The sequence below is a fragment of the Salvelinus fontinalis genome, chromosome 13, assembly GCF_029448725.1.
Source record: "Salvelinus fontinalis isolate EN_2023a chromosome 13, ASM2944872v1, whole genome shotgun sequence".
NCBI classification, from domain to species: domain Eukaryota; kingdom Metazoa; phylum Chordata; class Actinopteri; order Salmoniformes; family Salmonidae; genus Salvelinus; species Salvelinus fontinalis.
Genome location: NC_074677.1, coordinates 25,477,944 through 25,501,409, shown reverse-complemented (window position 1 = coordinate 25,501,409; position 23,466 = coordinate 25,477,944). Strand labels below are relative to the sequence as shown.

The 23,466-nt window shown below is 45.0% G+C and overlaps 1 protein-coding gene across 1 annotated transcript in view; it reads left to right on the top strand.

Annotated features, from left to right (window-relative positions):
• Nucleotides 1-362: 362 nt before the first annotated feature.
• LOC129868303 (LHFPL tetraspan subfamily member 7 protein-like) overlaps nucleotides 363-23,466 on the top strand; it is a 147,364-nt gene continuing 124,260 nt past the window's right edge. Inside the window, exon 1 of the mRNA XM_055942158.1 lies at nucleotides 363-1,221. Coding sequence (XP_055798133.1) covers nucleotides 904-1,221 — 318 coding nt within the window. The 5' untranslated portion in view covers nucleotides 363-903. The remainder of the gene's footprint in view (nucleotides 1,222-23,466) is intronic.

Genomic DNA, 23,466 nt, shown 5'->3' with positions numbered 1-23,466 from the left:
TGTATTGAAACATAAATGATAAAGATAAATGTCTAACTAAAAATGATTAGCAATAAGTATATAATATTCAGTGATTTGGATGTTTGTTTAAACGACAAAAACAGCGTTTTGTCCAATAATAATTAGGACTAGGTTATTTCACTAAAAATATTAGTTCCTCTTGTTTCCCACAGAAAATTGTCTTATAAAATTGGCACTTTAGCAAATGTTTAGCCAAATGGGCAATCTTTGTGGTTTAGTATCACTTTGCTCTAGACATGTATTTACCTACCGTAAGTAACATGAGGACACAAGTCAAGGTTTACAACATGTATCTTGATGGGGAGACGCCCACTTGAGTATTCCCTGTGCGCAATGACGCGCGCGCCAATGTGGACACTTTTGTTGTGTTGCCTACTGGTTACCACGCGTAACCAAAACCACGGCTTTTCCTGCTGAACAAAGCGCGGCGACTCAAATACCCGGACCTATAGACAGCAACTGCAACACTAACATATGTTTTATTTTACATCTCGTGAGTAAAATTCGATTAAGATCATTTGATAGTTCCATATTTCCAGGCGGCGACCATCTACGGAATGACAGTTATGCATCTCTGTTTCAGGTGTGACAAACAGCTTTTGTGTCCTGCCGTGACTCATATTTCTAGATTCTCAAGTATAGTCGCGGATAGCCTATTTAAAGGAGACATTACTTCTTGTTGAGGTGGCAGCTTGTTTACCTAGAAGTGCTCATGTTTGACTCTTTTATGAAATCACGAGCCGATGTTTGGGTCACTGGAATATCCCTTTAAATCATTACGGTTAACAAATTGTTAACTAGTTCTGTTGCTGCAGGAGGCTGCTGGTGTAAAATTTGTTGGGGTGAGGTTCACTTTCTCTCTTCTGGGTGTGTGAGCTCCAAATGCATTCATTGCTGGATCGGAAGAAGAAAGAAGCCGGGGTTGGGATCGATCTGTCTCTGAGCTACTCGTTGCCCCAAGCTGCGAGGATGTTCAGCTGTGTGGGCTGCTTTTGGGTCTTCCTGTCCTCCGCTCTGGTCGCTATCTGTAGTTTCAGTTTTATATCATCTGCATGGATTGTCAAGGACCATCTGAAAAATAAGGACTCTGTGAGCTTCGGCTTACTTTGGCACTGCTCCGAGTCCCTGGACCATATGTACAGATGCTACACCTTCGGAGGACCCGGGAAATTTGCTGAGATTCCATCCAGCTCGTGGCAGGTACATGACCATACATGGATCATACATGCAATACTTGAATGAATGTGTTATGGTAACAAATTAGTAAACAGTGTTGCGTATTACATCTCAATAACGTAGCAACTACATGAGCATGCAGTGGCTTCCAGAATCCACAAAGGATAGTGTTCATTATGTTGTCTGTGATGAGCAAACATACCCCTTTGTCTTATAAGACCAGCTGAGAGAGGACTTTGAGCCATTGCAGCTCCTGCATCACTGTCTTGAGTGTATTCAGGACTCCAATATAGTGACATTAGTGTTGTTGATGATGGACATGGCAGCATGCACAATCAATGAGATTGAACTAAATCCAACCAAAACCATAAACAGAACACTTTCTGAACACGGATCTCCCAAAGGAATAGGTATAGATTTCCATTAGGTGTTGTTCAAGCTCATAGTCAACAGGTGTTATAGAATTAGTTATGTCACAATGAAAGGTCCTTGCCCTCAGGTGAGACCTGTTGACAAGGCTGGGGTTGTGGATTAACCTTCACAGCAACAGGCTCTCTGGTGGATGGATGGAGAGGGGCCTTGTGCCATCAGTGTTTATGTTGGGTAATCTCTCACCAGCAGAGGGCAAGTGTTTGGCACCTTATCTGGCCGATATATGGGTTTCTATTCTACCACTATTAGGAATTAGGTACCATTAATAGGTAGTACAGTACACTCAGGGAGGCGTAGCTACAGTAGTAATGAACTGTAGAACTAGCAATAAGGACCTGCCATTTCTTATGTTACTATTCACTATTTATTCTGAGCTAAATTGTTTGTTTGAGCTAAGGAGCTGGGCCACGGTTAGCATGGCAGTTGAGTGAGATGATAGTATTGTAGTGCCATAGGGAATCTCTCACATCACACACTTCCACCTTCAGTCAGTGGTCTTGTTTCTTTAATTCTCAGGATAACTGGTTACATAACTACTGCCAGCCATAGACCCAGACACTGGTTACAGTTCCCTAGGATTTCAGTTTTTCCTATTCAGAATATGAATGCTTTGCTTTGACAAAGCATAGCATAGTGCTTAATTTAGTTACAGTCATTAATGGGTCACAAACTATGAGGGAGAGATGCTCTTGCTCCTCTTGTTAAATAGCTGATGGGTTTTAACAATCAATGGTCTTAATGTAGTAGCAGTGATCCACTTTTGAAAACGTGTCAACAAGCATGAATCTTCAGTCTGTAAACACAAAAAATCTGTCATAAAAAGCATTTATAATTCAACATGTTGAAGTCCATTCAAAACAGAATGAGGGCATGTGCTAAAAAAACAACTGGTGTAAAGCTATGGGACCGTGTGCTAAGTTAAATCAAGAGATGGCTGTCTAAGTGACTATGTTGGCTAACTTCCCACCAAATGGAATGTGTGATTGTGTAAGTTATCTTATTTGCCTCTCTGGGGCAGCCAGAAGTATGGGGCCCCCCGGGAGTCCAGTTGCATTGCACCATGGGTATTCCCGTAAAGCTGTCCAGTGCATTCCAGTCCTTCTTTTCATTCTAGATTAGAAAAAGCAGGCCAGTTGGACCCACGACCATGCTGTAAAAAAAACTGCAATATCCCACCAGCTTCTGTAGGAGTTATGATTATGTATGAGCAGGATAAATTAACATATGAAAGAGATATATAATTAAGTGGCAGTTCAGATGTAGTAGCTAGGGGCTGTGTGCAGGAAAGAATCAAATACGTAGCTACTGTAGTTTTCCCACACAGGTAGAAGATGGGATTTATACTGGATCAGGCAAACAGGTCTGAGCAGAGTACACAGTCTAATACAAAGCAGAGCAGAATGAGTTAATAATTCTAGTACTTCATATCTTCAAATGATGAAGATTCAGGTGTTTGTGGATAGGAGGTACTGTATGGCTGAATGGGAATTCCATGTATTTGTGCTGGCAACTAATGTTCCAGGGACCTTTGAAGAGTGTTATCACTTTATTTGAAGGGTTTCATCTCTGGGCTTTGACACATTTCGGAGTAGTCTCACCTGTTCAGACAGTCAGGCGATACAGTACCTTTAGTACCCAGAGAGTTGCTAACTGAGCGAAGTCCTTCTTGTACAGTGCCTAGTAGAAGTCTACACACCCAAAACACAATTACAGAAATGTTAATGCCAAAGACACACCAGAATGGCTTTCTAAGAGGGGTTCTTGAGTGGTCTAGTCTCAATTCTGACATAAATTTACTTGAAAATCAGAGATAAGGTTTGAATATTGCTGTCTATCAATGATTCCCAACCATATTTACAGAGCATGAGCAATTTTGACAAACAGTGAGTGTACAAAACATTAGGAACACTTGCTCTTTCCGTGAGACAGACTATCCAGGTGTAAGCTATGATCCCTTATTGATGTCACCTGTTAAATCCACTTCAATCAGTGTAGGTGAAGGGGAGGAGACGGGCTAAAGAAGGATTTTTAAGCCTTGAGACAATTGAGACATGGATTGAGTATGTGTGCCATTCAGAGGTAAATGGGCAAGACAAAATATTTAAGTGCCTTTGAACGGGGTATGGTACTAGGTGCCAGGTGCACCGGTTTGAGTGTGTCAAGAACTGCATTTTCCCACTCAACAGTTTCCCGTGTTTATCAAGATTGGTCCACCACCCATAGGTCATCCAGCCAACTTGACACAACTGTGGGAAGCATTGGAGTCAACATGGGCCAGCATCCCTGTGGAATGCTTTCGACACCTTGTAGAGTCCATGCCCCGACGAAGCTGTTCTGAGGACAAAAGGAGCTGCAACTCAATATTAGGATGATGTTCCTAATGCTGTCTACACATGGTGTATGTTGCCCTAAGAGTTGTGCAAAGTTGGTAGAATCTTATTCAGGTGCTGCCACCAATTATTTACTCTGGGGTGTGAAGACGTACAGCTTTTTACATTTTTTTCTTTTCATTTTGAAAGTTTTCCATAATTTTCGTTCACTTTGAAAATATTGACTATGCTTTGTAGATCTGTAGGAAAGACATGAATCCTTTTTAGATTAACATTTAAGGCAGCAAACTTTAAAGACTGTGAATGGGGTGTGCAGCCTTTCACTAGGCATTGTACATGGATACGTCTGTGATCAGGTTGGCCCAAGCACAGCATCATAGTATCCCATGCTGCGTCATAGTAGCATAGCATCCCAGCATCACGCCCCCATGGGCATTAATAAGTTACGGCCCCCGCCTCACCCCTTCCAGGCCGACACCCCTCATTGGTGTACAGATTATTCCGCTGATGCTCTTGTCCTCCTTTTTAAAACAACGTCACCTCTCTCTCTCTCTCACACACATTTACACACACACTCACTTACACAAAAACAAACACAATATGCATCCCGAACACACAAAAACACATACACATGCACACACCAATATGCACACAAATATGCACACACACACATACAAACACACATACATATGCATGCATTCACACACCAAGCGCACATACACACTCACACACTAACTGACCCCCCTCCAACATTCACACTACCACCCACAACCATCACCATCTGTTCTCCTTTGTATATGACAGGTTAAAAGGCCCCCCTATCTCAGAAAGCATGGGGTCTGTGGAGTCCATCAGTGAGGGGCTGTGTTCAGCTGGCCTACAATGAGAGCTCACACTGATTTGTGTGTGTACAGAGCCCAGTAGAGGGGACAGAACAAGAAGGAGGGCTTTGGCTTTCTCACACTCCCTCTGTGTCTGGCCTAGATGTGCTCTGGTTCTATGGTCAATTTCTGTCCTCCGTCCATGTTTTAAAGCCCTGGTTGGCCTGCGCTGACATCCAGCCTTGGCACTGAGGAGCTAGCCAAGAGATGTGCCAGTGTCACGTTCTGACCTTAGTTCTTTTGTTATTTCTTTGTTTTAGTATGGTCAGGGCGTGAGTTGGGTGGGTTATCTATGTTCGTTTTTCTATGTTGGTTTTTTCGTTTGACCTGGTATGATTCTCAATCAGAGGCAGGTGTCGTTAGTTGTCTCTGATTGAGAATCATACTTAGGTAGCCTTTTTTCACCTGGGTTTGGTGGGTGGTTGTCTTCCGTGTCTGTGTGTTCCACACGGAACTGTTTCGGTTCGTTCACTTTATTGTTTTGTATTTCAGTGTTCAGTTTGATCCATTAAATATTCATCATGAACACTTACCACGCTGTGCTTTGTTCCTCCTCTCTTTCTCCCAACGAAGATCGTTACAGCCAGGCTGGAGCACTGACTGGCAGGCCTGATAGTGTCTGCTACAGTGGCAACTAGCTCTGGGATGGAATGAGTGTGTTAAACAAACAGGTTGAAAACACATGCACAGATGTAAGACCTGATCTTGTAGAATAGAACACAAATGTGATACAATGGAATTATACAGTAATTATACTCTATTACAAAGTTATATAAGCAGTCAATATAATACATTTTATAAACAGAATTGCATAGTTTACTATAATATTAAGGAATGAACTGAAACGGAGGTGGTTATTAGAATCAACCCTGATTATATCAAGTCATTTCTCCACCTCTCTCATAAGACTGACTGAGTTGTGTTGATGTTATTGTCCTCAAAGCAGCCTGAGTCCTGCCTGCGCGTTCTGGGGCAGCAGGCAGCGGTTGACAGGTTGGTAGGTGTCAGTCAGTCCAGGTGTTAGAGGTTGCCAGGTTGAAGGAAGTGTTAGCAAGGGGCTTGTACTCAGACCTGCTGCTTGGTAAGTGTGAAGGAGGAGGAGGTGGTGCTCGTCTCACCTGCCAGAAGAATTTCACTTAAATTGTTAGTAGCTTAGTGTGCTTCCAGCAGCTGAAGGCTGGTATCGTCTGGCTCCACCCACAGCTGTAATCACTGGCACTGCTGGATTAACCTGTCCCTGTAGCATGCTGGATTAACCTGGCCCTGTAGCATGCTGGGTTAACCTGGCCCTGTTGCATGCCTGATTAATCTGGCTCTGTAGCATGCTGGATTAACCTGGCCCTGTAGCATGCTGGATTAACCTGGCCCTGTAGCATGCTGGATTAACCTGGCCCTGTAGCATGCTGGGTTAACCTGGCCCTGTAGCATGCCTGATTAACCTGGCTCTGTAGCATGCTGGATTAACCTGGCCCTGTAGCATGCTGGGTTAACCTGGCCCTGTAGCATGCCTGATTAACCTGGCCCTGTAGCATGCCTGATTAACCTGGCCCTGTAGCATGCCTGATTAACCTGGACCTGTAGCATGCTGGATTAACCTGGCCCTGTAGCATGCTGGGTTAACCTGGCCCTGTAGCATGTTGGGTTAACCTGGCCCTGTAGCATGCTGGATTAACCTGGCCCTGTAGCATGCTGGATTAACCTGGCCCTGTAGCATGCTGGATTAACCTGGCCCTGTAGCATGCCTGATTAACCTGGCTCTGTAGCATGCTGGATTAACTTGGCCCTGTAGCATGCTGGGTTAACCTGGCCCTGTAGCATGCTGGATTAACCTGGCCCTGTAGCATGCCTGATTAACCTGGCCCTGTAGCATGCTGGATTAACCTGGCCCTGTAGCATGCTGGATTAACCTGGCCCTGTAGCATGCTGGATTAACCTGGCTCTGTAGCATGCTGGATTAACCTGGCTCTGTAGCATGCTGGATTAACCTGGCCCTGTAGCATGCTGGATTAACCTGGCCCTGTAGCATGCTGGATTAACCTGTCTCTGTAGCATGCGGGATTAACCTGGCTCTGTAGCATGCTGGATTAACCTGGCCCTGTAGCATGCTGGATTAACCTGGCTCTGTAGCATGCCTGATTAACCTGGCCCTGTAGCATGCTGGATTAACCTGGCTCTGTAGCATGCTGGATTAACCTGGCCCTGTAGCATGCTGGATTAACCTGGCCCTGTAGCATGCTGGGTTAACCTGGACCTGTAGCATGCTGGATTAACCTGGCCCTGTAGCATGCTGGATTAACCTGGCCCTGTAGCATGCTGGATTAACCTGGCCCTGTAGCATGCTGGATTAACCTGGCCCTGTAGCATGCTGGATTAACCTGGCCCTGTAGCATGCTGGATTAACCTGGCCCTGTAGCATGCTGGATTAACCTGGCCCTGTAGCATGCTGGATTAACCTGGACCTGTAGCATGCTGGATTAACCTGGCCCTGTAGCATGCTGGATTAACCTGGCCCTGTAGCATGCTGGATTAGTGCTCCGTCTTGACACATCCAACTGCTGTGTGAATGGTGTGTGTGTGTGTCATCTATGTGTGAGCGTGCGTGTGTACTTCGACAAAGATTGTCATGGTTGCAATGTAGATGAGTCATGGCCAGTCTCCAGAAACAGTGATTGGAAAATGTAGAAGTTCATCCTCATCTTTTGTTTCTCTTCAGAAAATGGCAGGTTAATAAGCCTGAGATTTCCAGGGTTTAGAGGGGCCAGTTGTCAAGCAATCAACTCAACAATGCAATACACAACACAATCCTCTCCTCAGACTTCCATACAGAGCTGCCAAAATGATGAGTCACATATTGTCCTTTCAGACATCTTGTTTTAAATACTTAATTTAAGTCTGTGAAAAACACTTCCTTCCTTATATACTGTTGAAGTCGGAAGTTTACATACACCTCAGCCAAATACATTTAAACTCAGTTTTTCACAATTCCTGGCATTTAATCCTAGTAAAATGTCCCTATCTTAGGTCAGTTAGGATCACCATTTTATTTTAAGAATGTGAAATGTCAGAATAATAGTAGAGAGAATTATTTATTTCACCTTTTATTTCTTTCATCATATTCCCAGTGGGTCAAAAGTTTACATACACTCAGTTAGTATTTGGTAGCATTGCCTTTAAATTGTTTAACTTGGGTCAAACGTTTTGGGTAGCCTTCCAAAAGCTTCCCACAATAAGTTGGGTGAATTTTGGCCCATTCCTCCTGACAGAGCTGGTGTAACTGAGTCAGGTTTGTAGGCCTCCTTGCTCGCACACGCTTTTTCAGTTCTGCCCACAAATTTTCTATGGGATTGAGGTCAGGGCTTTGTGATGGCCACTCCAATACCTTGACTTTGTTGTCCTTAAGCCATTTTGCCACAACTTTGGAAGTATGCTTGGGGTCATTGTCCATTTGGAAGACCCATTTGTGACCAAGCTTGAACTTCCTGACTGATGTCTTGAGATTTTGCTTCAATATATCCACCTAATTTTCCTGCCTCATGATGCCATCTATTTTGTGAAGTGCACCAGTCCCTCCTGCAGCAAAGCACCCCCACAACATGATGCTGCCACCTCTAGGAGACAGAACGCGTCACCTTTTTGAGCAGTATGACGGCTGCGTGGTCACATGGCGTTTATACTTGCGTACTATTGTTTGTACAGATGAACGTGGTACCTTCAGGCGTTTGGAAATTGCTCCCAAGGATGAACCAGACTTGTGGAGGTCTACAATTTTTTCTGCTGATGATGTCAAACAAAGAGGCACTGAGTTTGAAGGTAGGCCTTGAAATACATCCACAGGTACACCTCCAATTGACTCAAATGATGTCAATTAGCCTATCAGAAGCTTCTAAAGCCATCACATCATTTTCTGGAATTTTCCAAGCTGTTTAAAGGCACAGTCAACTTAGTGTATGTAAACTTCTGACCCACTGGAATTGTGATACAGTGAATTATAAGTGAAATAATCTGTCTGTAAACCATATTTGGAAAAATGACTTGTATCATGCACAAAGTAGATGTCCTAACCGACTTGCCAAAACTATAGTTTGTTAACAAGACATTTGTGGAGTGGTTGAAAAACAAGTTTTAATGACTCCAACCTAAGTGTATGTAAACTTCCGACTTCAACTGTAAACCCCCCCCCTAAACTTTAATAGTCCATAGCGACAGTACAAAGCTCTGAGTGTAAGTGGAATATTCTTCAAATGGAATTAACTGAACTTTGGGGTGGGGTTGGACAGTCCAGGCAATTCCTATTTCTTTCTGCACTGTACCTATATGGCATCAGGGGAGGAAGCAATGATGTGCTCCGCTTGAATCAGGGCCCTCTGCCTGCCCAACAAAATGGGGAGTCCAGCCCCCGGGTGTTATCAGAGGCTGCTGCTGCTACTGTAGGTAATAAAATGATGGACGAGGCCTGTGTGTGTGTGAGTGTGTGTGTGTGTTGGTCTCTACTCTCGAGGTTCTGGGACCTATCCTTGTTTTGAGAGAGAAAATGAGAAACATGGCAGCTTGCAGGTTGGGCCAAGCCAGGAGCCAAGGTCCCAGAAGGGCCCACATATTACAATGGCACGGGAGTTAATGAATTCCCTGTCACTCCGCAAGATATATACCAGTTACGCCCATGCACTTTCACAATGAAGAGTTGCAAAATCTCTCCAAATCGAAAGCACTCTGTCTGTCCTTTTCCTGGTGCAGCCTGAGGCTAAGGTTTTACTCCCTGTAGATTTACTGTTTGCGCTCACCAATGTCTCTGTGTAATGTCTCCTCTCCTCCCCTCCGCTCTTTCAGTAGGAGTAGGCCTCCGATTCATGGCTAATGGGATAGCTAGCTAATGGGATAGCTAGCTATGAGCTAGTTATCCCATTAGTGGTGAAAGGTTTTTGTCCAGGAATGTGTATCTGTAACGGTGGTCCTCCTCCTCTTCAACCGAAAAGGAGGAGTAGTGATGGAACCAAGGCGCAGCGGGTTGTGAACACATAATTTATTTAAAGAAAAGACGAAAAAACACGAACTTCACTATAACTAACAAAACAACAAACGGAGTAGACAGACCTGGACGATGAACTTACATTCAACACAGGGAAAAATAGACTACACAAAATGACGATGTACAAAACAAACCGAACAGTCCCGTATGGTGCGACAAACACTGACACAGGAGACAACCACCCACAACGAACACTGTGAAACAACCTACCTAAATATGACTCTCAATTAGAGGAACGCCAAACACCTGCCTCTAATTAAGAGCCATACCAGGCAACCCTTAAACCAACATAGAAACAGAAAACATAGAATGCCCACCCAAACTCACGTCCTGACCAACTAACACATACAACAAACTAACAGAAATAGGTCAGGAACGTGACAGTATCTCTACTATAGATGATGTTATGTGGCCTAATGATAGTAAGTGTGTCCCCAGCAAACCGGAAACATTCTCAGAACATTAACCATTAAGTTCTAGTTAACCTACAGCAGCCAAGGTGATTTTTGCTGTTCTCCAAATAGCATTTTTTTATTATATTTTTTATGTAGAAATGTAGTAAATACATTTTTATTTTATTTAGTGATAAAATAAAACATCTCTAAAACTCAAACCCTGTTCACGGCTCTGGGGACATCACAAAATATATGTTCCCAGAACACAAAACTGTGCAGATGATTCTACAATGTTTCTTTTATGGTGAAAAAAACATTCACCTGATGTTACAAGAACGTTCCCCGAATGCATTTAGTCTGTTCTTTAAAGGTCCCCAGAATGTTTCATTAGGTTGTGGTAACATTGTGGGGACCTGATATGCTCAGTCCCCACAATTGTGATGACATTCATACAGTCGTGGCCAAAAGTTTTGAGAATGACACAAATATAAATTTTCACAAAGTCTGCTGCCTCAGTTTGTATGATGACAGTTTGCATATACTCCAGAATGTTATGAAGAGTGATCAGATGAATTGCAATTAATTGCAAAGTCCCTCTTTGCCATGCAAATGAACTGAATCCCCAAAAAACATTTCCGCTGCATTTCAGCCCTGCCACAAAAGGACCAGCTGAAATCATGTCAGTGATTCTCTCGTTAACACAAGTGTGAGTGTTGACGAGGACAAGGCTGGAGATCAGTAATGACATGCTGATTGAGTTCGAATAACAGACTGGAAGCTTCAAAAGGAGGGTGATGCTTGGAATCATTGTTCTTCCTCTGTCAACCATGGTTACCTGCAAGGAAACATGTGCCGTCATCATTGCTTTGCACAAAAAGGGTTTCACAGACAAGGATATTGCTGCCAGTAAAATTGCACCTAAATCAACAATTTATCGGATCATCAAGAACTTCAAGGAGAGCGGTTCAATTGTTGTGAAGGCTTCAGGGCGCCCAAGAAAGTCCAGCAAGTGCCAGGACAATCTCCTAAAGTTGATTCAGCTGCGGGATCGGGGCACCACCAGTACAGAGCTTGCTCAGGAATGGCAGCAGGCAGGTGTGAGTGCATCTGTACGCACAGTGATGCGAATACTTTTGGAGGATGGCCTGGTGTCAAGAAGGGCAGCAAAGAAGCCACATCTCTTCAGGAAAAACATCAGGGACAGACTGATATTCTGCAAAAGGTACAGGGATTGGACTGTTGAGGACTGGGGTAAAGTCATTTTCTCTGATGAATCCCTTTCCGACTGTTTGGGGCATCCGGAAAAAAAATCAGGAAAAACTCCAAGCATTGATTATGCGAGAATGGGCTGCCATCAGTCAGGATGTGGCCCAGAAGTTAATTGACAGCATGCCAGGGCGGATTGCAGAGGTCTTGAAAAAGAAGGGTCAACACTGCACATATTGATTCTTTGCATCAACTTCATGTAATTGTCAATAAAAGCCTTTGACAATTATGAAACGCTTGTAATTATAATTCTGTATTCCATAATAAAATCTGACAAACATATCTAAAGACAATGAAGCAGCAAACTTTGTGGAAATGAATATCTGTGTCATTCTCAAAACTTTTGGCCACGACTGTACACTGTTTAAGTTAGGTAACACAGGACATTCCATTAATGTTACAGTATAAGAATGAAATAAGTACATTTTTATGATGTTCATAGCATATTTGTTTTAGGTTTAACATAATATTCCATTGATGTTCACGTAATATACATTTGACCTTGTCTTGGAGGACCTCGGGAACATTTCAAGAACATTTAGAAAATGGTATATTTGAGTTTGACCTAATATTACCACAACATTCTCAGCATGCAAATGTAAAAAAACATGCCCATATGTTTCTCGCCAGATTTGATGGCAATTGTCATTAGAGAACGGTATTGTAAGTGATAAAGAGAAAAATGGCATTTTAATTTAATTTGTAGGACATTTGAACAGCATTTAGTCACACAAACATATTTTTTACACTTTATATGTGGACAGTCTGCCCATGTGGGGTTTGGACTTGCATGGTTTGGTTCCAACACCAGGTCTTTTATCCTCTGCACCACCAGGTCTTTTATCCTCTGCACCACCAGGTCTTTTATCCTCTGCACCACCAGTGTAACGGCTTTCTTCTGTGGACGAAGGATCGGACCAAAGCGCAGCGTTGTTAGTGTTCATCATTTTTAATTAAAGCCAATAAAACGTGAACACTACAAAATACAAAACAACAAAATGTGAAAAACTGAAACAGTTCTGTCTGGTGCAGACACACGAAGACATGAAGACAACCACCCACAAAACCCAACACAAAACAGGCTACCTAAATATGGTTCCCAATCAGAGACAATGACTAACACCTGCCTCTGATTGAGAACCATATCAGGCCAAACATAGAAATGGGAAAACTAGACACACAACATAGAATGCCCACTCAGCTCACGTCCTGACCAACACTAAAACAAAGAAAACACAAAAGAACTATGGTCAGAACGTGACAGTACCCCCCCCCCCCCCCACGGTGCGGACTCCGGCCGCAAAACCTGAACCTATAGGGGAGGGTCTGGGTGGGCATCTGTCTGCGGTGGCGGCTCTGGCGCTGAACGTGGACCCCACTCCACCATAGTCTTTGTCCACTTCACTGACGTCCTTTGAGCGGCGACCCTCGCCGCCGACCCTGGCCTGGGAACCCTTATAAACGGCCCCACCGGACTGAGGAGCGCCTCTGGACTGAGGGGCGCCTCTGGACTGAGGAAACTCCTCCGGACTGAGGGGCAGCTCCGGACTGAGGGGCAGTTCCGGACTGAAGGGCGGTTCCTGACTGGCGGGCGGCTCTGGCAGCTCCTGACTGGCGGGCAGCTCTGGCAGCTCCTGACGGGCAGCTCAGACGGCGCTGGGCAGACGGGCAGCTCAGACGGCGCTGGGCAGACGGGCAGCTCAGACGGCGCTGGGCAGACGGGCAGCTCTGACGGCGCTGGGCAGACGGGCAGCTCTGACGGCGCTGGGCAGACGGGCAGCTCAGACGTCGCTGGGCAGACAGGCAGCTCAGACGGCGCTGGGCAGACGGGCAGCTCAGACGGCGCTGGGCAGACGGGCAGCTCAGATGTCGCTAGGCAGACGGGCAGCTCAGACGGCGCTGGGCAGACGGGCAGCTCAGACGGCGCTGGGCAGACGGGCAGCTCAGACGGCGCTGGGCAAACGGGCAGCTCAGACGTCGCTAGGCAGACGGGCAGCTCAGACGGCGCTGGGCAGACGGGCAGCTCAGACGGCGCTGGGCAGACGGGCAGCTCAGACGGCGCTGGGCAGACGGGCAGCTCAGTTGGCGCTGGGCAGACGGGCAGCTCAGATGGCTCTGGGCAGACGGGCAGCTCAGATGGCTCTGGGCAGACGGGCAGCTCAGGCGGCGCTGGGCAGACGGCAGACTCTGGCCTGCTGAGGCGCACAGTAGGCCTGGTGCGTGGTGCCGGAAATGGTGGTACCGGACTGGGGACACGCACCACTGGGCAAGTGCGGGGAGGAGGAACAGGGCATACTGGACTCTGGAGACGCACAGGAAGCCTGGTGCGTGGTGTTGGCACTGGTGGTACTGGGCTGGGAACACGCACCTCAGGGCGAGTGCGAGGAGCAGGAACAGGGCACACTGGACTCTGGAGACGCACAGGAAGCCTGGTGCGTGGTGTTGGCACTGGTGGTACCGGACTGGGAACCCGCACCTCTGGGCGAGTGCGGGGAGCAGGAACAGAACACCCCGGGTTGTGAAGGTACTCTGGAGACCTGGTGTGTATAGCCGGCATCAATTGCTCCGGAACTTCAACACATGCTTCAGGATGAGCACTAGGAACTGACACATGTGGCATCACACAGCTAACACGCTCCTCAGGGCGAATGCCGTGCATACTACGCCAAATCAACAGCTCTCTCTCTTCACTCTCCTCCAATTTTATCAACAACTCCTCGAATGTCTCATAATCTCCCCTCCATTCACTCTCCTCCAATCTGTCCAATAACTCCTCAACATTCTCCGACTCATACCTCAATTTCGCCGACTGCTCTGATTCCATCCTCTGCTCCTTACGGTAAGCACGGGGAGCTGGCTCAAGTCTCCTACTTGACCCAGCTACACCCCACGTGCGCTCCCCCCAATACATTTTTCGGGCTGCCTCTCGGGCTTCCAGCCGCTCTGCCGTGCTAGCTCCTCATAATGCCACCTCTCTGCTTTTGCTGCCTCCAGCTCTGCTTTGGAGCGGCGATATTCCCCTGGCTCTGCCCAGGGTCCTTTGCCGTCCAACTCGTCCTCCCATGTCCATTCCTTCTTCTTGCGCTGCTCCTGCTGCCGCTGCCTGTTACCACGCTGCTTGGTCCTTTTTTGGTGGGTGGTTCTGTAACGGCTTTCTTCTGTGGACGAAGGATCGGACCAAAGCGCAGCGTGGTTAGTGTTCATCATTTTTAATTAAAGCCAATAAAACGTGAACACTACAAAATACAAAACAACAAAATGTGAAAAACTGAAACAGTTCTGTCTGGTGCAGACACACGAAGACATGAAGACAACCACCCACAAAACCCAACACAAAACAGGCTACCTAAATATGGTTCCCAATCAGAGACAATGACTAACACCTGCCTCTGATTGAGAACCATATCAGGCCAAACATAGAAACGGGAAAACTAGACACACAACATAGAATGCCCACTCAGCTCACGTCCTGACCAACACTAAAACAAAGAAAACACAAAAGAACTATGGTCAGAACGTGAAAACCAGGTCTTTCTCCTCTGCACCACCAGGGAATCTTGCTTACATCTTTTTTTTTCACTATATAGCCATGGCAGTATGGTCAATCAGAAATGAATTGTAATGTTGTAAAATCATCTGCACAACTGGACAGTGTTTGTGTTTGCTAACATATATTTTGTTATATCCCCACAGTGTTTTCACCAAACTGTTCCCACAACCTAATGAAACATTCTGGGAACCTTTGAAGAACAAATAAAATGTGTTCTAAGAACGTTCTTGCAACATCAAGAAAATGTTTTACACAAACATTCTATAATGATCGCCACGACTGGACAGTTTTTGCCGCGAATGTTCTGGGGAGTTTCACTGAATTTTTTGGGGTGTGCTGGGTCGTATCTCTGTGGCCCTGGAGAGAGGACTAGAACGGAACGGGGCTGAGTGTCGGTGAGAGACAAAAGCATACTGCTACGTTACAGAATACGCCAGAGAGCTTTGTCTGGGTGGATTCTCCTGACCTGATTCTATTTCTTACACAGAGAGACATCACAGAATGGATTGTCATGCACACACACACATACCAATGGCGGTCGGTGCCATTTAAGATGGGGGGACGATCATTTTTTTGATGAGCATGGCCTTATTTCTATTACAACATCTTGGAAGACTGTCATTCATATTCCATTCACCCAGCTCAATGTAACATCGATAGTATCACGCCCTGACTTTAGTTATATTTGGTTTCTTTATTATTTGGTTAGGTCAGGGTGTGACAAGGGTGGTTTGTTTAGTTTTTGTATTGTCTATGGGTTTTTGTCTTGTCTAGGGTTTTTGTTATCTATGGGGATTTTGTATTGTCTAGGGGTAATTAGGTTGATGGTGGCCTGGATGGGTTCCCAATCAGAGACAGCTGTTTATCGTTGTCTCTGATTGGGGAGCCTATTTAGGTTGCCATTTTCCAAGTTGGTTTTGTGTGTAGTCCTTGTTAGTTGCCTGGATGCACTACATTGGCGTCACGTGTCGGTTTGATATTTATTGTTTTTGTTGGCGACATTGGTAAATAAGTATGTACGCTCAAAACGCTGCGCCTTGGTCCACTCCTTTAAACGGCCGTGACAGATAGGTTTAGGCTACTACATGATACTCTGATTTTCCCTATACCCATCATGAGGTTCCTACAACCTAGCCTATGAAGGAAAGTTTAAAACGTTGGTGCACAGGTTGAGAGAATTTTGAGTAATCAAGGTGAAAGACAGTGCCACATTCAATACCGCCTTGTATACTCTTGCCTGCATCAAGCTGATCTAGGATGTAATCATTAGTCCAACAGTTGCGAACAAGAGGTTCAATTGTACAAATTCAGGTATGTTTATCCCCGGTTTGTTCTGTTTGCGTCCATTTAAGAAACGTTTTTCAACAGAATTGGCGGAATGAATACACCCCTGATTACATGCAAACACAGGTCACTGTCATAGCAGCCACACAAAAACAGCACGATCACTTTGCTCATTAATTCCTTCTCGCATCTATGCGCTGTCCTCTTCTCACCTGTTCCATTCGCTTGTGGATTTCAATGCAGCTGTCTATGTCCAGGCAATACATATTTCCAAGCCAAACCTTCATATCATAACAGCTACACACAGCCAACATTGATGTCACCATATTAGCAAATGTCCTAGTCAACATAGCTTTTTATTTTTTACCCCTTTTTAATGATATCCAATTGGTAGTTACAGTCTTGTCCCATCGCTGCAAATCCCATACGTACTCGGGAGAGGCGAAGGTCGAGAGCCATGCGTCCTCCGAAACACGACCCTGCCGAGCCGCACTGCTTCTTGACACACTGCTCGCTTAATCGCTTAACCCGGAAGTCAGCCGCGCTAATGTCGGAGGAAACATTGTACAACTGGGGACTGCATCTGCGCCCGGCCCGCCACAGGAGTCACTACTGTGCGATGGGACAAGGACATCCCTGACGGCCAAACCCTCCCCTTTTTTGTGGTCGGTCACCTTCTCTAAGCACGAGTGGAAGTGCACCATCCCAAAATGTACTGGATGTGTAATACAGCGATCTAGGAGGAGATGGAGAAGGGGCTGGAAATGATTTAGACAACAGATGATGAGGTGTTCTATGACAGCTCACCTTATGAGAAATCAAGAGTGTGTGGTAAGATGCTTCTGCCTGTCTCTCACAGACAGGAGCCTAGTGTTTAGGACTTTGGGTCATTCTACCCCTGAACAAGGCATTTAACCCACTGGTGCCAAAACTAATGGCTACAGTTTACATCCATCCTGTTGTGGCACTTCTGAATGAATTAAATTCTCTATAGGCTTGACACCATTTCGCTCCACCCTCTCTATGTGTGTGTGTCTTTTAGTAGGGCTGGGATAAAGCAGAACTCAACTTGCCCTTGTACACATGTGGACATAGGAAAATAAAATAATCTTATTTTGCTGTCAAGGTCCATTTGATCATAGTAGTGCATGGTGAACAGGTTTACCTGTAAGCAAAGCCCCAGTTCCTCAGAGCCCATTCATTCCCAACTGAAATCTCATCTATTGCCGGTTTGGTCGTCAGTCAGTCAGTGGTCTGGTTCTGGCTGATGTTGAGCCAGTTCAGAGGGCAATCCAATTTCAAACCAATTTAGCTCATGTGATTGAGAGAAGCTCAGGCATTTGTCAGTGGGGTCAAATTGTTATAGGCCTGGGATTTAGGATTTGGGGTCAGGATTTGTGGCTTTGAGTGAGTTTGGTGGTGAAGGCAGACATATGGGGTTGCAGGGGGTCAGTAGGCTTTGGGTGAGTGTGCTGATAGAGGCAGACACAGGGGGTGCAGGGGGGTCAGGTGGCTTTGGGTGAGTGTGCTGATAGAGGCAGACACAGGGGGGTGCAGGGGGGTCAGGAGGAGTAACACAGGGGGACTGAGATTTAACCTGATGCCTACAGTGTGATGGATGAAACAGGTGGGCATGAAGGAGATACAGAAGGATGGAGAGATGGAAAGAGAAAGAGACAGAGAGAGATGGAGAGACATAGAAACGGATGCAGGTGTTCTCTTATTAGACATACCACCTGTCACGACTTTCGCCGAAGTCGGTTCCTCTCCTTGTTCGGGCGGCGTCCGGCGGTCGACGTCACCGGCTTTCTAGCCATCGCTGCTCCATTTTTCATGTATCCATTTGTCTTGTCTTGTTCCCTGCACACCTGGTTTTCAGTTACGTGTATTTTGGAATTGTGGATATTGTTACACGCATTACTTTTTGTCTATGTTCCGTGTTTTGGGCACATTTTATGTTACTTTGTGCTGTCATTTTGGACCAGAATGAAAAGTGTGCCTGTTAACAACACTCTGCTCTCCTGCACCTGACTTCACCTCCAATACACACTACTAACACCACCAGGGGACCAATCCTGTGTATGTATCCCTGTGGCTTTTACGTCATATACTGTACAGGCAAATCTCACTCACTTCTTATTTCAAAACTAGAATGAGAATTGGGGCAAAAGAAATAGCTTTATGTAACTTGTATTTTGCTGGCTGAATTCAACCCACTGCAGAAATTGCATCAACTCTGTCTCTCGCATCCTTGAATTAGTATCTTCCTCTGCTGAATTTTTACTCTTTGCTTTTGTTATATTTAAGACCCTCTGATCATCAATTCCCAGGTAGAAACAGATCTGTGGCTTACTAATCAAGAACAGGGATGGAGGGATGGAGGAAAGTGGAAAAAATGGAGAGAAACTGTGAGATAGCGAGAAAGAGACAGAGAGAGAAATAGGAGAGACCGACAGAGAAAGATGGAGAGGGAGAGAGAGAGAGCGATGTAGAGAGTGACTCAGGAAGCTGCTGAGTCAGGCTGGTCTGTGTGTCTGCTGTCCATTTGTCTACCAGCATGTCATCCCACCGCCTGCCTCCATTGTAGACCCAGAGGGTAGTTTATGTATTGATTTAACAGGCAACGCTCAAACATTTCTTTTTCCATAAATGAAAGATAGCTCACTTGACTTGATGCATGGAGCCAGGTTCAGGTTGTAGCCGTGAGCTAGTCTCCATCAGTAGTCACTGCACAGAGGCCAGGGATAATGGAGGAAAGCAAGAGGGGAAAAGAACACTTCAGCACTAATGCTGTAAATCACCCAACAAATGTTGTACAAGGTTGATGTACTGTAGCCAGCGTCTAAAAGAAGGAGAACAGCATTTCTTTTTGATTATATCATCTTGAATTATAGATGATTTAGGGAGGCCCATGTGGGCCCTCCATGGCTGTCTCTATAGAAATTGGATCTAGCTCTCTCTCTTTCTCTCTACCCAATGAAAAATATCAAACAGGATTTTCGGGGTACTCTTCTAAAGCGCTCAAACATAAAGTGCTTCAAAGCCTTTTTAAACATCTTTGAGAGTCAGGCGATTCCTGCATCTTGAGAATAAAACATTTAATTCTTTAGGAGTAGAATTCTGTAGAGTTAAATAAACACTATATGTAGGTAGAGGGGACACATCTTGTTTAGCTGATATTTGAAATATATACAGTTAAATGTCCAGTATGTGTATCTGTTGTTGTCAGAGCAGCTCAGGAAGCCTGGCAAATTAAGCTTTTGAAAATATGATTTGCTGGAAGCGTTTCTGTAATCCATCCTTGCTCGTTTGTTATCATGACACGTTCAGGTAATAACCACAAGTGTAGAGCTGACTCTGGTCGTTTCTGAGGTAATCTACGGCAAGGAGTTTGTTTGTAATCTATTCCATTTTTTGTACCAAAAACTTTGACAACAACTTAAACAAGACAGCCACTAATGATTAACTCTTTAACACAATTGCCTAAAATGAAATGAGTGTTCCCAATTATTTTGATTTCAAACTACAAAAAAGCCTGTAGTTAATCCACTACCAATTCACTCATGTTCTGTGTAGATCACAGGGGATGGTGCAGTGGTTATCGTCTGTCAGTAACGGCTGGATAAGATTAGTTTATTCCCAATCTATCCCAGGCCTCTGAACACAACAAGTTAACTCTGATTAGTGAAGCACCCAGCACATAGTGACAAACCTCTCCTTTACGCCTTCCACAGCGTATTGTTGTTAAGTTGCATCATTTCCAATCGAACATTGAGAAGATTCTCTCTCTCTCTCTTACTCATAAGGAAATGATGTTACAAGCTGATGCAACTTTGTTTCAAACCCAGCAATTCAGTTAATTTACCTCTGTGTAGAGCATCCAACCTCAAAACATGTATAATGTTATTTTCTTAATCTCATACATTTGATTTTTGAAAGTATGACGGACTCCAAGGTTCTTCTTTGTAATGTTTTTAGATTTGAGATTTATTTTCAAAAAAGCAAACAGGTGTCTGAAACTTTCTTATTTACTATCCTGGACTTATAGGAAGGATCCTTACATTGATTTGGGTTAGAGAGTTGATTGCCGTTGACATGTTGCTATGTACAGGTAACTGCCAAAATATGGGAAACACTTCAGTACATGAGGGATACAAAGTATAATGAAAGCAGGTGCTTCCACACAGGTGTGGTTCCTGAGTTAATTAAGCAATTAACATCCCATCATGCTTAGGGTCATGTATAAAAAATGGCCAGTTACCCATTATTTTGTCTACCATGGCTAAAATAGGAAATCTCAGTGACTTGGAAAGAGGGGTCTCAAAGGAGCATAGGGGGTTTAAAAAGTGTGTCTGTCTGTCTTGTCTGTCTTGTCTGTCTGTCTTGTCTGTCTGTCTTGTCTGTCTGTCTGTCTCAGTCACCAGATCTCAACCCAATTTAACACTTATGGGATGTTCTGGAGCGGCGCCTGAGACAGCATTTTCCATCACCATCAACAAAACACCAAGTGATGGAATTTCTTGTGGAAGAATGATGTCGCATCCATCCAATAGAGTTTCAGACTTGTAGAATCTATGCCCAGGGGCATTGAAGCTGTTCTGGTGGATCGTCGTGGCCCAACGCCCTATTAAGACACTATGTTGGTATTTCCTTTATTTTGGCAGTAACCTGTAGATGGATGATAGTTTTATCCCAACTAGTCTGCAGTAGTTGTGTTGGGGGCCAAGGCTGATATAGTAGCGTTTCCAGTTGCTATGGTATTGTACTGTGTACATGAATTCTGAAATGTGCATTGGGTACCAGTGGTAAGCCAGGTCACGCAGCAGCTGCCTGACAGTGTGAGTCTGGGTGGACAGAGCATGAGAGGTACGCGCAGTGACAGCCACAACCCTCCACAGTTCATCACACACTCTCTAACCATCTGTCTCTATACTAGGCCGACAAACCTCTGATCCTTTTTGACTGGTTGACAATATTCTGTACTGCAGACTAGCCTTTAGAAGGCTTTGTAGTGAATATTACAAAGTTCTGTTAATCAGAGAGAAAATACTACATGTTTTAGTGTTTATGGATGGAGAGGGAGCCTTTTACCATGTTTTTGATAATCCATTTAATTCATTTTTAAAGAAAGGGGGAAAAGTCATGTGCTGTTTACCATAACTAACAGGTGTGGGTACAGTATGGTGAGATTATGTATATCTAATCATGCTGTTGGTAAATAAAACACCCACGGTGAAAACAAATGTTGTCACTATCAGACCTTCCAGAGCAAGGGAACATTGTATTTATAAGTGTGTGGGTTTGTACAGTATTACAGAAACAACTGATGTGGATTGGAAAATAATTAGAATACAGTATCTTCCATTCCTTTACTAACTCACCCCTCTCTCTGCATCCCTTTCTTCCTGTATCTCTCTCCTCCTCTCTCCTACTCTCATCTCTCTCTCCTACTCTCATCTCTCTCTCCTACTCTCATCTCTCTCTCCTCCTCTCACCGCTCTCTCCTCATCTCTCTCTCCTCCTCTCATCTCTCTCTCTCCTCCTCCCATCTCTCTCTCTTCCTCTCACCTCTCTCTCATCTTTCTATCCTCCCCTCTGCTCTCTCTCCTCTCATCTCCCTTTCTCTCCCCTCTGCTCTCTCATCTCTCCTCCCCTCTGCTCTATTTCCTCCTCTCTGCTCGCTTTCCTCCTCTCGGCTCGCTCCTCCTCTCATCTCTCTCCTCTCCTCTCTCTCTCCTCCTCTCATCTCTCTCTCTTCCTCTCACCTCTCTCTCATCTTTCTATCCTCCACTCTGCTCTCTCTCCATCCCTCTGCTCTTTCCTCCCCTCATCTCTCTCTCATCTCTCTCTCCTCCTCTCATCTCTCTCTCCCCTCTACTCTCCCCTCCTCTCATCTATCTCTCTCCTCTCATCTCTCTCTCCTCCCCTCCTCTCATCTCTCTTTCTCCTCCCCTCATCTCTCTCTCTCTCCTCCCGTCATCTCTCTCTCTTCCTCTCACCTCTCTCTCATCTTTCTCTCCTCCCCTCTGCTCTCTCCCCTCCTCTCATCTCTCTCCCCTCTGCTCTCTTATCTCTCTCCCCTCTCCTCTGCTCTCTTTCCTCCTCTCCTCTCCTCTCTGCTCTCTTTCCTCCCATCTGCTCTCTTTCCTCCCCTCTGCTCTCTCCCTTCCTCTCATCTCTCCCTCTCCCCTCTGCTCTCTTTCCTCCCCTCTGCTCTCTTTCCTCCTCTGCTCTCTCCCCTCCTCTCATCTCTCCCTCTCCCCTCTGCTGTCTTATCTCTCTCTCCTCCCCTCTGCTCTCTTTCCTCCTCTCATCTCTATCCTCCTCTCAACTCTCTCTCCTCCTCTCATCTCATGCCCTCCCCTCTGCTCTCTTCTTCGTACAGCTCAAAGTGCTGCTTAGTCTAAGAAATAAATCGAACATAATTGTAGGATTCTGCCTCTGTATTCTACTTGCTGTTTGTAAGTGTGCCAGACATACATGCGTAGCTACATAGGTTTACTATAATTAGCACAATCACACATAGTTGACTTTGATTTATTTGGCTTGTTTATCAGGCAGATTTCTATAATTTCCACCCTCAACTTTGTGCAAACATGCCATTCTGAATGACTACTGTTCATATATCTGCTTGCTTTTTCTGCACTTCTAAATTCCCATGTGTTTTTCTCTGTTCTCTGTTTAGCATGAGCCTCAAAGCAAAAAGCAAATGCTATGTTTGTTTGTTATCAAGAGAATTAGGGAGAAAAAAACAAAGTATCAATTAAATGAGTCCTCTATTGAAAGAGAAGAAGAAAAAGGAAGAAAGTGAGCCTGCGGTTCCTCTTTTCTCTCTCATTGACAGCCCCCCCACTAACCTGGTATAAAAGAGGCCTTTTCAGAGGCTCTCACCCAATCCCTTGGCTAGTCTGAGACTGGTACTGGGATGTCATCATTAACACAGCTCTGTGAAGACAGTTCGCACCATCCATCGGATCTGACTGCCGTGTGATGTATTATTTGCCACAGTCCAATGGAGTGGGTAGGAAGGAAGGAAAAGAGTTAGAAGGAATGAGGGAGGGAGTTTGGGAGCTAGTCAGGTGAGGGAAGAGGTGGTTATTTTATC